The sequence below is a fragment of the Cardiocondyla obscurior genome, linkage group LG11 (assembly GCF_019399895.1).
Source record: "Cardiocondyla obscurior isolate alpha-2009 linkage group LG11, Cobs3.1, whole genome shotgun sequence".
NCBI classification, from domain to species: Eukaryota; Metazoa; Arthropoda; class Insecta; order Hymenoptera; family Formicidae; genus Cardiocondyla; species Cardiocondyla obscurior.
The window spans coordinates 1946630-1959401 of NC_091874.1; the positions used below are offsets into that span (position 1 = coordinate 1946630).

Below are 12772 nucleotides of genomic sequence, written 5' to 3' on the forward strand. Positions count from 1 at the left end.
TTTCAAAAATATATTCAGTCTTTATTTTATATACAAAATTACACTTTCTCTTTAAGAAAAACATATTTCTGTTAGCACTTTTATATATTGTACAGTATAAGAAAAAAAACCCATTTTAAAATACTTTAAATATCTAACTATTTAAATACATTTTTAACATGTTCATATACAAATATTAATCTCAACCAAAAAATTAATTGTAGAAAATATTTTTGAAAAAATATATACATTCTTTCAGCTGCTTTCAGCATAAAAAATGTAAAGATTATAGTATGTATGTGTAAAAACGTAGCAAATTGCATTCTCTGGAAGAAACGAGATTATTTTGTTCCATTCTTGTCAGTATAATACATAGAATCCAAAAAGCATCTCGTAAAATCGCCGACGACACTTCGATCCGGAATGCTTTGGCTCATCCCGTACATTGCAAGCTGAAAAAAAATATTAAATAATTTCCATTTTAAAAGGTAAATTTATTTACAAATTTTAATTTTCTTTGTTTTACCTTTCCCTCCACTGGGACATTTCGATCTTCCATAACAATTTTCAGCTCGTTTCTTACGTCCTCCAAAAAGTTATCAGCAACTCCTGGCTCGGTATGGACGTGTGTAACACATATATGTATACCGGAAGGGAATTGCAGCGTGTTCAAATTCCATCCCTTGCTACTGAGAGCCTCCGATAATCTATAGATATGAAAGTCCTTCGACCCGATCGCAATAACGGACGTAGCCGGTGTGCCAAACACGAAAATTCCGTCCATGTCCCTTAAACTAATTCAATAATTTCATATATTGACGTACGTCGTGTAATATCTTCAATCAACCAGTAACATAAATGTATATCCGGATACGTACTTTTGTTCAATATATCTGGTAGTTTCAATAATTTTCTTCGTAGAGTTAACATATTCATCGCGCCCGTAAAACATTAAGGTCGCCCAGCAAGAGGCTATGATACCACCAGCTCGAGATCCATTAACGGTCGGAGAACCATATATGCCGCCAGGCCAGTCCGTCGTTATCGTATACTGATAGTGTCGATAATTTTTATTTCGATAAAGGATTAGCGAAGATCCTTTCGGCGCGTATCCATACTGAAAAGAATCATCTGATTTACACGTTCTTCGAGTAGGGCTTATATTTCTCATACATTTTACGGAATTAAAATACCTTGTGAGTATCAGCTGATATGCTTGTTACACCAGGAAGACTGAAATCGAAAGGCGGCAGAGCGTAGCCAGCGTCGGACATAAAACAAGCCAGAAAGCCGCCCAGGCAGGCGTCCACGTGAACAGGTATGCCGTATTTTACGCCCAACTCGGATATCGCTGCGATATCGTCCAGCGTTCCGTAAGGGAAATTCGGTGCGGATCCCACTAACATTATTGTATTCTTTGTAATTGACTTTCTCATTGTTCTGATGCATACTGTGAAGTTTTTCGGATCGACAGGTATGCAGCATATTTTTATGTTCAAATATTGGGCGGCTTTGTCGAATGCCGCGTGGGCGGTAACTGGCATTATTATCTCTGGCTTTCTGATACCTTTGACATCACGAGCGTAATCCCTGTATGCTTTACACGCGAGTAGAATTGACTCTGTACCACCCGTCGTCATCTAAAATTATTTAAGAGACTTAACGTATTGTATGCTAATGCTTTATTCGCACGATTGCGTAGCATAAATTATAAAAATAATTGAAGCTACTTGCAGTTCCACAAGCTGCTTCGTCTCCGTTAAATAAGTGGCAAGCTATCCTGACTACTTCCGCTTCCATTTTGCATATTCCGGGAAAAATATCGGGGTGTAACGGATTGGTGTAAGATGCAATTGCGTATACATTTCCCATTAGCTGCGCAAGTTCGTCGTTATGTCTATAAACTGCACCCGACACACGACCTCCTTTCCAATCGTAATCACCTAGAAAAGGAAATGAAAAGTCAGATCGGAATGCTGGAATCTCCAACGAGGCGCATTAACAGTATCACACTTACCTAGGTGCACAAACTGCTTTACTAGATTTAATATCTCTTCATTGTTCAATCCACTTTTGGGAAGCTCGATAATAAACGATGCTTCCTTCAGCCTGCGCACAACGTCTTTTTCAAAAGTGTCATTAACGTTAGTTAGTTCTTTATTGATCCTATCACGTATAGATGGGACGTAACGAGCTAGTTTAAATAAATGTTTCTTCCCACGTTCCAAAAGACCTGCGTAACACATTCTAGCGTCAATAATTACAATAGAAATTATTTGTTCTGAATGAACGAATAATGATTATTTAATGAAAGTATTACAGTAGACTTGGAGAGGATACTCCTTCCATATCGCGATACTTACTCTCGTCTTGACAAACGAAGGTCCACAGCCACACTGTGGCCAGGGTGACTGTGCTCGTCATAGCGGCTATTTGCCAAGGCTCCTTATTTTGAAACGCATGGTTTATGAACGTCCGTACGGAATCCACGGCGGGATACATATTTTCTGCAAAACAATTAAACCATTAAACGCACGTTACGTACGACATATAAAATTACAGTTGCTTCTCATTTACATCAAAGTTGAGATAATTTTTACATCTGACGTCATTCTATCTTCTTTTATCATTCATTAAACAACAAAGGATACATTTTGGTGTAAATTTAGCATATTACTACTGTAAACGCGACACCCTTCGACACAAAACCCCAGTGCCACGCCTGGTTATCACGAAATAATGGTTCATATATGAATTATATATGACATTTACATACAAACGTAAATAATTATACGTCACATTAAACATGCAATCATTTATAATTCCATACACTTATACAAGGTGTCATACATAATTATGCACGAGTCACTTTTTCACGGGAGCTGATTGTTACAAGCATGAATGAGGCTTAGACTTTCTCAAAGACCCTGTGATGGGCCCATACAAACTCTCAAGCAAAGCACTGAGTTACGGTAACCCACGGCAAATTCCAAAAGTCAAGACTTAAGTCTTTCGGTCTCTGTAGAATATTTCTAACTTCTCCTCAGTCCCCGGCGTGTCAATCTAAACGCATGCTTCAAATCTGGAGCATTAGATCCTAATTAAGACGTAAACAAAGAGAGTGGCCAGGAATGCCAGAATATTTTCACTTGAGACTCGATTAACTTTGCACTCACCTACGTTTCCCGGTTGCTAATGTATCTCTAACGAAATGACTCGACACTTCGGAGATAACGCTATCAGCACTCCCACCGCCAGCTAGATACAGCGAAGCGAGTCAAGCTGTCAACATCAAGCAGACGCCGGTGCGGCGCTGGACCACGCTGATCTGATCTCTGTAGCCTCCAATGACTCCGGTCTCTAGTCTCCGGCTACTTGGGTCTCCCAAGTTGGGAGATCCACGCGCTAACGCCCTCTCGGCGTACGGTGCAACGTGGAAGGAAAGAGCGGCTTTCAAGCGGCTTTTAAACGGCCGATTGGAGAATCGTAGATAGCGAAGAAGGCGGGTACGATCACGCGCGGAAAAGGTCACGGATGATAGATTCCGCGAGAAGTTACAAAACCGACGCCTTGCGTTATAAATCCGGATAAATGGCTTCTGAAGTAACCGCGCGATGACACGGCGTTATATTGAAACGCATGTTTATCGGAATGGGGGACTTAATTTTATCTCGCTTCTCGGCTGCCGCGTGCGATATCGCGCGAACGGGCCGGTCGAAGGTGCTCCCCGATTGTCAAAATAACAAAATTAAATCTTCCACGGCGATTAAGTCATATCAGATAATACGGCCACGTCCGGTGAAAACGAATTCGAGCTCTTATCTGTGCAATTTCGTATCGTGTTATTAACTTTAATTATTAAAAACGTGGATTCCGCCTCCCGTTGACGATTTGCCGGGTTATTTGCTACCGGACGGCAATTTTTCTAAAGGTGGAAAATAATGTAGGTACTTAATATTATGACGCGCGTGGTTAATCGAGCTTCGCCGCAAGTAATTATTAAACGTATAATGAATTACGTTAAGTCGATCGGTCAGCCGATCGAAACGATCGCGGTGGCTCGCGATTAGCAGGAAAATGGATAACGCTTGCATTTACGCGTGGTAATTTTTTCCTTTATTTACAAATAGTCGATAATCGTATAATGTACTCGGTAACAAAATTACATTGCACATATACAGAATTATCGTTAGCACTAAGGCAAGAACTGAATTAACAATATGTATCGCGTTCGCACGAGAAAACCCGTTCTAATCGGACACAGCATGTACATGTGTATGTGTGTGTATATATATGTGTGAGTGTGTGTTTTTTTTATGTGTGTGGAATCTCCTTAAGATATCAGTCGTGAAATTTACATGACAACGTTCGTCCTTCCTTTCTTTAAGCACAATTTTTTAATCACTACATCGATAAAAGAGAGAAATTAAGCGTTCAACGTAAAAGGAGAGTCCATCGTACACTGTAAAAAAAGAAACTATGTAAATTACCCACTGTAATGGATGTAAAATGGATGTAAAGTTACGCTGTAAAAAATTCAGCGGGTCAGCGCGAACATTAGCTACAAAAATTTCATTTTTAATCACACAAATGTAGTAATTTATATAATTTTGCTTGTAATTTTTATAAAATTGCATTCAGTTGTTTTTTCATTTTTTTAATATATATTCGCATAATTCATAATCCTTACGATCTCTGTAAGTTCACCGAATTTGCACAGGGTAATTTTACATTTATCGTGGGTACAATTTTTTACAGTGTAATCTGGGTTAAGCTAGAAAAGCTAGGCCGAGTAGTACGGAACGCATTCGGTTGTCCGTCCTACAAAGAATAGATAGAGAGATAAGTTGGAATTGTGTTCGTTTAACGCGAATCCTTCTCCCTCTTCTCGTCCGGTCCACGTTACAGCTTAGGAAATCACGAAAATAACGACGAGCTGCAGCCGGGAGATACGCCATACGAATCGATCGCTGGACCTCGAGTGCTAATCACCGCGCGTCAAGCAGGCCGTTTCGAATGCAAATACAGGCATTCTATTCACTGGCGTCGAATTCGCGCGATTTCCGCACGGTGAAAAAAGCATTTTACATTTATGCGAAACTGGATTCAGCATCCCGAACGTCCGCGACGCACAGACAGAGGATTTACGTGCCAATCAAAATGTAGCGTGGCGCAAAAACGATTCGAAATTATCTCCCGGATTTTCGTCAGCCCGATCGGTCGATTCGACGTTTCCTTTTTAACTCTGTCTGACCTCGAAATTTTTTTTTTAGGTCTCAGCAAGCGACTGGCTACGTTTCTCATGCGATCTCAGGATTCCCGGCACTCACGTACATTAAAGTAGCCTGATGTTACGATTACGCGACTTATGGTGAGGAATTTAAGGGCAACAGCAAGGGCGACTAGAAAAAACGGATCAACCTGGCGTACGACCTATCGCCTTGCATTTCGACGATCACCCGGGCGAGGATGGTTCTAATAAAAGGCTGTCGCCGACATCGCTCTCGTGAGAGTGAGGCGTCGCGAATACGAAAGTACAAACGCAGCGTAACTCGATATAAACTAGCGTCGATGATTTGATAACGAGACACCTGAACGTCCGAGTACTCGAGATGGTGGTACTTTACGATCGAGATAACCGAGTGCTCGTGCGATTATTCATATATTTCGAATACTCGAACGTTTGACAGCTGGACACGCGATTACTTTGTCTTTGGTGCTCAGGTACTAGGACATTCAGGCATCAGCTTTATAAAGACATCTGAAGGAAATGTCTCAAGCTGCTTGCAGCTTCACGTCTTAAAAACAATTAGGAAAATCTTGAGCCTCTTTACGCGCTACGACAGTCTCGCGTTGTTGTCGGTGACTTGCATAACGGTGACGGGAAAGGAGAGAGCGTTACAATCCGTGCTACACATTGTTCGCGATAAAGTCACCTCTCCATCCCTTTTACTTCGGACGCCCCTCTCGTCACACGGAGCTCGAGCGCGGAATTATACGCTAATAGTGGCGATCTTCTACCCTAATAGGCCTGACGTCGATCGCGTTTGCGCGACGCGAACTCGACGAAGTGACCATCACGGTGGCCTTGCGATTAGGATTAAGTATTACAGACGACCTTTATCTCGCTGCATACACTCGCATCTACACGCGCATACTTTCGCTCTGACCCCTTTCGATCTCTGTCCTTAGGATTAGTCTGCCCTGTTATCATTAATGGCGGAGACCACGTTACAGGCCGGACGTCAAATGTTACGTTAATTTAATCATCGTTATTATTATATCATTATTATTAATATCATTATCGTTACTATTATTATCGTTATTTCCACCATACGCGTTAAGAAACATTTAATTGAACAACATGAAACCCTCGCCCCGCGCGTGCGAGTCTGTCAATATATAGTATATGTATATAAAATTCGAATGCACACCCGGCGGACCGCAAAAATGAACGAGGTGAATCTTTAACAGCGTCGCTCCAACGTAGACTCCAACGTGTCGCATAAACTATACAAAAATGAGCGCTCGAAGTTGGGAGGAAACGAAATATTTTGGACGGTACGACGAAAAAGCGTTCAACGAAACGTTACATAGGCTGCCGCAAAATCTTTGTGTTCCGCTCAAATTCAAATCGCTCGCAACTGCATCCGCGCGAATTAGCACATGCCACTTGGCCCATTGCACATCGAATCGCCCGCTTCACACTGTCAACCTTCGGCTACGAATGCGATCCTCTTCGCAGTTTAGAAACTACGGCGGGTTAGTTGGATGGCATCGTCAAAAAGCTTCCGGAATACGTTTTCACCGATCCGTCGTGAGTGGCGAACCAATCCCGCGCGATCGTGGCGACGAAGACCCTCGTAAACTTTCATTTTCGTTTGTTAAGAACCGAGCTCTTCCTCGATTCGCAAACGCGCATCTTTGAACATCTTCATATGCGGCGGGGACATTCTGCGGCTGCTCGTTATCCTTCATCATACAGCTTACATTAGACTTGCCGGAGAGCGACAGTTACTTAAGCCGTTGCGTGACGTTCGCGAGGGCGACGGCGAATGCCTGCAGTGCGCTGAACGGGTATTGGAAATCCAACGTGTACGCGTTACCGTCTATTCTTCCGAACTGCATCACCTGCAATTGAACGATGTTTTACACGTGCAATTTAACGAAGGAAGAGCAAGCGGACGCGGTTAATCTTACCTGCCTACCCCTGAACTCAATCTGAAAGTTTTTAGCGCTTTCTTGAGTCACTCGGCCGCCGAAATCGAGCTGGTACACTTGGCTGGACTCGTTCCACATGGGCGCTTTGTTATGCATCACCAATTGTGCGTCGCGCCTTATCGCTTCCGCCTTGGAACCAGAAATTCCTATTCCCCTTTGCTTCAGCTGTAAACATTATCTATCGATATAGTTTGCCGAGGCTTTTTGAGTATAGTATACATATATGTCTTTATCGAATACGACTCTCCGTTGAGAGCGAAAAATATGCAGACCTTCTGACGTAGTTGAGCTTTCTGGAATGTTTCTAGATCCCGATAACTCGCCGTTGACGAATCATCTTGAAGGAGCCCTTCTTCGTCCGAGCTCTCACCGCGACTCTTTCTCATTCTTCTGTTTAACAACGGACTTGACAAAAGTCTCCTTCGAATCGGAGAGGCCGACGCTGGTCTTTTGCCTTTTTTAGATGGTGCCGGACTACTAGGCGAGCTCCTCGGTAATCTGTGAAAATTATTGAATTATTATCTGGCTGTAATTAATAACGAGTCTAATGTATTACCTTGATGATGGACGGGGGGAAGGAGGCGGCAGGGAATGATTATCATCGAAATCGCGAAGTCTCGCGGCAAGACCGTCGAGCGAGGAAGCGAAGGATCCACTCGGACTTGAGCCTCTGAAACGCAGAATTAGTTTGTTACTTAAAACTGCTTAGAAAGAATTTTTTTTTTCTCATTAATTTTATTTTATTTTTAATTGCTTACTTGACGGGAGATGCAGTCGCCTCTAACTGGCTTGACTTTTCTTTAGTTTGAGGCTCGCGAACGATTTTACTTTCGTTGCTTTCTTCGTGTTTATCGGCTGGCTCACGCGACTCGGTTTTCGGCGATTCTGTTGATTTGTTGTGCTCCGCCACGCTATCCTCGACGACTTCGGAGTTTGTCGGCCCCGTTACCTCTTCCACGTGTTCTGGCAATTGCGGCGGCGACGATATCTGTTCGTTACTTGGAAATATATCGCTGGAATCGAGACTCTTAGACTTGCCGCAATTGCGAAGCCTGGGCGGTTTCGAGCTCGGCTGGCTTACGTCGTGTTGGGGCTTGGCCCTTTTCCGCCGCTTCGTTTTCCGCGACACCAACACCAGCCTTTTGTTCGGCGCATCTTTGCGCAGCATTCGTAGGGCCACGTCGCACGGGACTAACTGGGCGTCCACCAAGTCCAGGTATCCGACGCTACAGCTGCGAACTATCGAGTCATTCGAGCACACCGGGCCGATGCTGATAACCGTCGAGGTTCTGTGAACGCCTCTTACCGATGCCTCTGCTTCCTCGCGAGCCTCGTCGTCACTGAATCGCATTAAATCCTCATCAAGCTTAACGTTACCGGTAGTCCCGGTGTTTACGTAACCGGGATTTGTTTTCCCGTAGCACGCATGGCACTTGGGGTCTTTGTGCTTAGAGAAACACTGCGAACACGACGAGCTGAAGCATTGATCGATGTTCTCCGGGAACTGATAGGAACACGCCGGCGAAATTACACCGTGTATGCCGTTTTTGTTAAGACCTAAGCTCGAGGCTTGCCCGGGTTGAGAGCCATTTAACGGCGTCGCACTCGACGCTCCGGTATTTTGATTATTCTTACTATGTACAAAACTATGAGCGCTCGACGATATCGCGGCCGGGCTGCCGCTGACCGGATGCGGCGTGGGTAAAACGTTGCTTGCGCACCCCGTGTTACTTAGACCGTTATGGTATACGGTTTGCGCCGAGGAACAGTCGACGCCGCTCTCCAGGCCGTTGACAGTTGGGCCCTGGGAGATATATCGACTGCTCGACGCCTCCGTATTCAGGGCCTGACCGTTTTGCATCGACACGGAGATAATGCTCGCCACGCAGGCCGACGTCAGGCACGATTTGTCATCTTGCGAGATTTGATTGAGCTTATTATTTTCCAATTCCTTCTTTGTCGGCATGCCCGCTTGCTGGTCCGCGAGGGCGTTCTTCATCCTCTGAATGCTACTGGTGTAGTCCGCCCCCGCGTTCGAGGTCGCTATTAACGTTTGTGTGGGCGCCACCGCGTTTTTCGGCGACTGCAGAGCCGGCACGTCGCAACACCTCGGCGGATTGTGCCGCGGCGGTGTCCGATAGGTGTTCGTAGGAGCGTTTCTAATATTCTCGTACAAATTTCCCATATCCTGCAGGTCCACGTACGGCACGTACTCGTTCTCGTAGGTCTCAATTTTTCCGAGCGACGTGGGTAGCGCCTCCGACGCCAGGAACTGATTAGAAATTTGTGAAACTTGAGATTTCGGCCGGTTCGGATGGTTCAGTCGAGCATTTCGAGGTGTCATCGGCGCGATCGGCGGTGGCTGCGCCTCCGGAGTGGCACGCGAGCTCGCCTCCTGGTACGACTCCTCCTCGTCCTCGGAGAACAAATTAGGATTAAACGTCGGGTCCGGACCTGCATTGAAAAATTATCATTCTCAGCTTATCGAGCTCTTATGAGTGAAGAAGAAAGAGTCACGCGACCGAATCGATTGTCACAAATTACCAGAGGGCAGGTCGTCCCGCAGCTCCGTCATCACGAGCGTCATTTGCCTGGGTTGTAGGTGCAGCAGCGACGTTCGATACGTTACCTGACCTAGGTTGGCGGGGACCGAATCCGTCAGGCCGTGAAACTTGAATTTCGTGCCCCAGATGTTCGACGTTACCTCGACCAGCCTCGCGTGCTACGAGCAGATACGCCCCCGTTAGAAATATCCGCGACAACGCGCGCGCGGTCACGCGACCAGGCGTACGCTCCCTTTGATACTAAAGAATCGTCGCTGTCTGCGCGCGGCATGCGATTAATCAATCGTAATGACGTCGGGAGATACAAAGCCGCGATTGCATATACGAAGTGTTTAATACGAGAGAGAGAAAGAGAGAAGAGAGGGAGAACATTGTATACCTCCGGCAACGTGTCCACGTAAGAGAGATCGTTGAGCTTTTCCTCTCGATCTGCCGCGTCGTCGCCCGTCCTCTCCTCTCGTCTCTTGCGATGCTTCTTTCTGTACCGGGGCGAGCCGCACAGATCCGCGGTGTCCCTCTCGGTGTCTGAGCCGTCGCTGTACGACGGACACTGCGACATGTCGTCGTATACCTGCAGAGTCTCCTGGCTCTGCGGATCGAATATCACGAACTCCGGCCGGATTTTGCTAGTCCGCCTGCCTTTCAAGAGCGGTACCAGGCCGCCCAGATACTCGAGATACAGCGTGTAACACGGCACGGGCTCCACCGCGTGCCTGAGCATAGTGCAGTGCAACCGGCTGCCTCCCGGCGGCGGCCTCGACACAAAACGTCGCAGTTCTCTGGGCTCCGGCACCGAGCACCTGAAAAAGAATCCACGCATCTAGAGTCAGAACACGTCTCGCTACTTAGTTTTTTTTTTTTTTTTTTTTTTTTTTGAATATGTTAAGAGTTGTTTTACCGAATTGTATTAGCGAAAAGGGCGGCCACTGACGCCCTCAGTCGCGGCGGTAACGGAAGATGCTGAACGTTGGATTCCCTCGTGAGAGCCGCTCTTACTGCCAGTCGCGATAGTAATTGGAGCGAGCCGACCCTTCTGCAAAGAAAGAGAAAAAAAAAAACACGATACAATTACTTGTGTAAATTTGTGGCGGTCACGTCAGTGAGTAGGGAAGAGAGTGAAAAATCACCTGGAGACCCATGCGGCGTGAACGCGTGCCCCGGTCGCCACGAAGAGCCGCCTGTCGTTGTGTCCCCAAGTCAGCGCCGATACAGGACACTAATCATAAGAAATACAACGTCGATTAATGCAAGTTGTTCTAACAAATTTATTTATCAGGTAAACACATATTTATCTTAATTTTGTTTTTTTATGAATAAAGAAAGACACGTTTTTATGTAATAGATGAATTTATCAAGAAGTTAGGACAGAAGTTGGAACAGTTTCAATCTTATAAAGTGCCAGGCCGTAAAGAGACCGGCGTAGAACGTACTTGCGTGTACGGAATCTCTGTGGTGTACACAAGGGTCCCGTTGACGGAATAGAACTTGAGGAGGTTTGTATACTCTTGTGAGCTTCCCTGGTCAGTCGGTTCTTTCGTGCCGGCGATGGCCAACAGCTTCCTCGAGTTGCTCCACTCGGCGTGCAAGGGCGGCCTCAGGTTGCTGCGTATCGTGATCGGCGACACGTCGTCGAACGACCGCAGCATGACGATATTACCGTCGGCCAGGCAGACGGCGAGCACGTAATTCCGGTCATCTGCGCTTGCACATACGTTATTAACGAATTAACAAACAATCAACGCTAATCAATTCTTGATAATCGCTAAAAGGAATAGAAAACAAAATAATATATTTAATTTGACGTTGAACTTTGTATTATTTTGAGTCTCTTATCTTTTTTACAGGTCAAGCACGTTGGATCGAGAGCCCGGAAGCCGTGATCGAGTACCTTTCTGAGATCGGTCGCACGTCTCGTCTTCTTCCATCGTGAACTTCTCGGCGCTCCAGGCCATCGACGTGACTCCGGCCGCTAGTTGCACCTCCGACACCATGGCCCCGTGAACGTCCATAACGATTAACTGGCCCGCGGTCGTCCCGAAATAGACCTATTGTCGTGGAACAACAGGGGTAAGTGATGTCATTTTTCATCATATTTTTCCTGCCGACGGCGACGACGCGATGACTGTCCTCCGCCGACGGAAGGAGGGCTTCTAACTCGCGCTCGCTCGCCGTCGAGAATGATTGAGCGTGCAACGATTTAATATCGAGAGTGCTTCTTGTTAACCCTCAAGTGGACCACTGGGTTACGGTAATTCGAGACGATTTTTAAACATTAGAATTTTTTACCGTTTTGTTTGAAAAAGAAAAAAAGAGAAATGCTTTAAAATTGATGACATTAATACTCCCGCAGAGATAAATTCCCAAATCGATACTGGAAAATTAATACTGAAAGTTATTTTAAATATTATTTTGAATATTGAGAGCATTACTGTTAAGTATTTAAATGATTTAAATAAATTAAAAAATTAAATAAGTGAGAAAAAATAAAATAATTAAATGTAATTTAGTATATTAATAATTTTTAATATTTATTTGGCGTTAATTTAGAATTTTTTTTACAAGAGTAGGTTTCAAAATGTAGGCAAATAAAAGTAGCGAAATGGAAAGAAAAGTAGAAATAAAGCCAATATGCCATTTGAGAGTTAAAATGGTACATCGGCATATCGTACTTCACGCCCGATGTACGATTCAAGCTTGACCCGTGTCACTGTTTGTCACGTCACAGCTAGTCTTCGGCTGCTTTCTTTTTAAAAAACACAAATCGATACAGAATAACACCCTCAAACACGGTTTGCTACGCTTAAGTTAAACGTAATAAACATAAATATTTCTATTACATTTATAATATATTATAAAAAGTTTTATCGTTATTTTAAATACCGTTTTAATCAAAAAGTTAACTTGGTACGTTCGAAATAAAAAAAAAGGATTAAAAGTAAAAAAAAAACGAAAAAAAAGAATTAAACAACTAGAAACAATCGCGTTCTGTGGTCAAAAACACCCTTTAA

General features: G+C 44.6%; 2 protein-coding genes across 4 annotated transcripts in view; both read right to left on the reverse strand.

Annotated features, from left to right (window-relative positions):
- Sply (Sphingosine-1-phosphate lyase) lies at nt 1-3297 on the reverse strand. Of its 3 annotated transcripts, none has more exons than XM_070663109.1 (8): nt 3156-3297; nt 2343-2486; nt 1997-2212; nt 1714-1922; nt 1173-1619; nt 858-1096; nt 506-773; nt 1-431 (listed from the first exon to the last, which is right to left on the reverse strand). In XM_070663109.1, the coding sequence occupies exons 2-8, from the start codon at nt 2479-2481 to the stop codon at nt 321-323; spliced, it is 1629 nt and encodes a 542-aa protein (XP_070519210.1). In that variant the 5' UTR covers nt 2482-2486; nt 3156-3297; the 3' UTR covers nt 1-320. The 3 variants fall into 3 exon arrangements, with proteins under 3 accessions (XP_070519210.1, XP_070519212.1, XP_070519211.1); XM_070663111.1 differs by lacking the exon at nt 3156-3297 and adding an exon at nt 2961-2978; XM_070663110.1 differs by lacking the exon at nt 3156-3297 and adding an exon at nt 2830-2950.
- Tusp (WD40 superfamily protein Tusp) overlaps nt 3156-12772 on the reverse strand; it is a 27314-nt gene continuing 17697 nt past the window's right edge. The window contains exons 5-15 of the mRNA XM_070663093.1: nt 11653-11809; nt 11195-11460; nt 10892-10980; nt 10663-10797; nt 10144-10564; nt 9745-9922; nt 7959-9654; nt 7757-7870; nt 7473-7698; nt 7180-7365; nt 3156-7110 (exon numbers count right to left, since the gene is read on the reverse strand). Coding sequence (XP_070519194.1) covers nt 6994-7110; nt 7180-7365; nt 7473-7698; nt 7757-7870; nt 7959-9654; nt 9745-9922; nt 10144-10564; nt 10663-10797; nt 10892-10980; nt 11195-11460; nt 11653-11809 — 3585 coding nt within the window. The 3' untranslated portion in view covers nt 3156-6993. The remainder of the gene's footprint in view (nt 7111-7179; nt 7366-7472; nt 7699-7756; nt 7871-7958; nt 9655-9744; nt 9923-10143; nt 10565-10662; nt 10798-10891; nt 10981-11194; nt 11461-11652; nt 11810-12772) is intronic.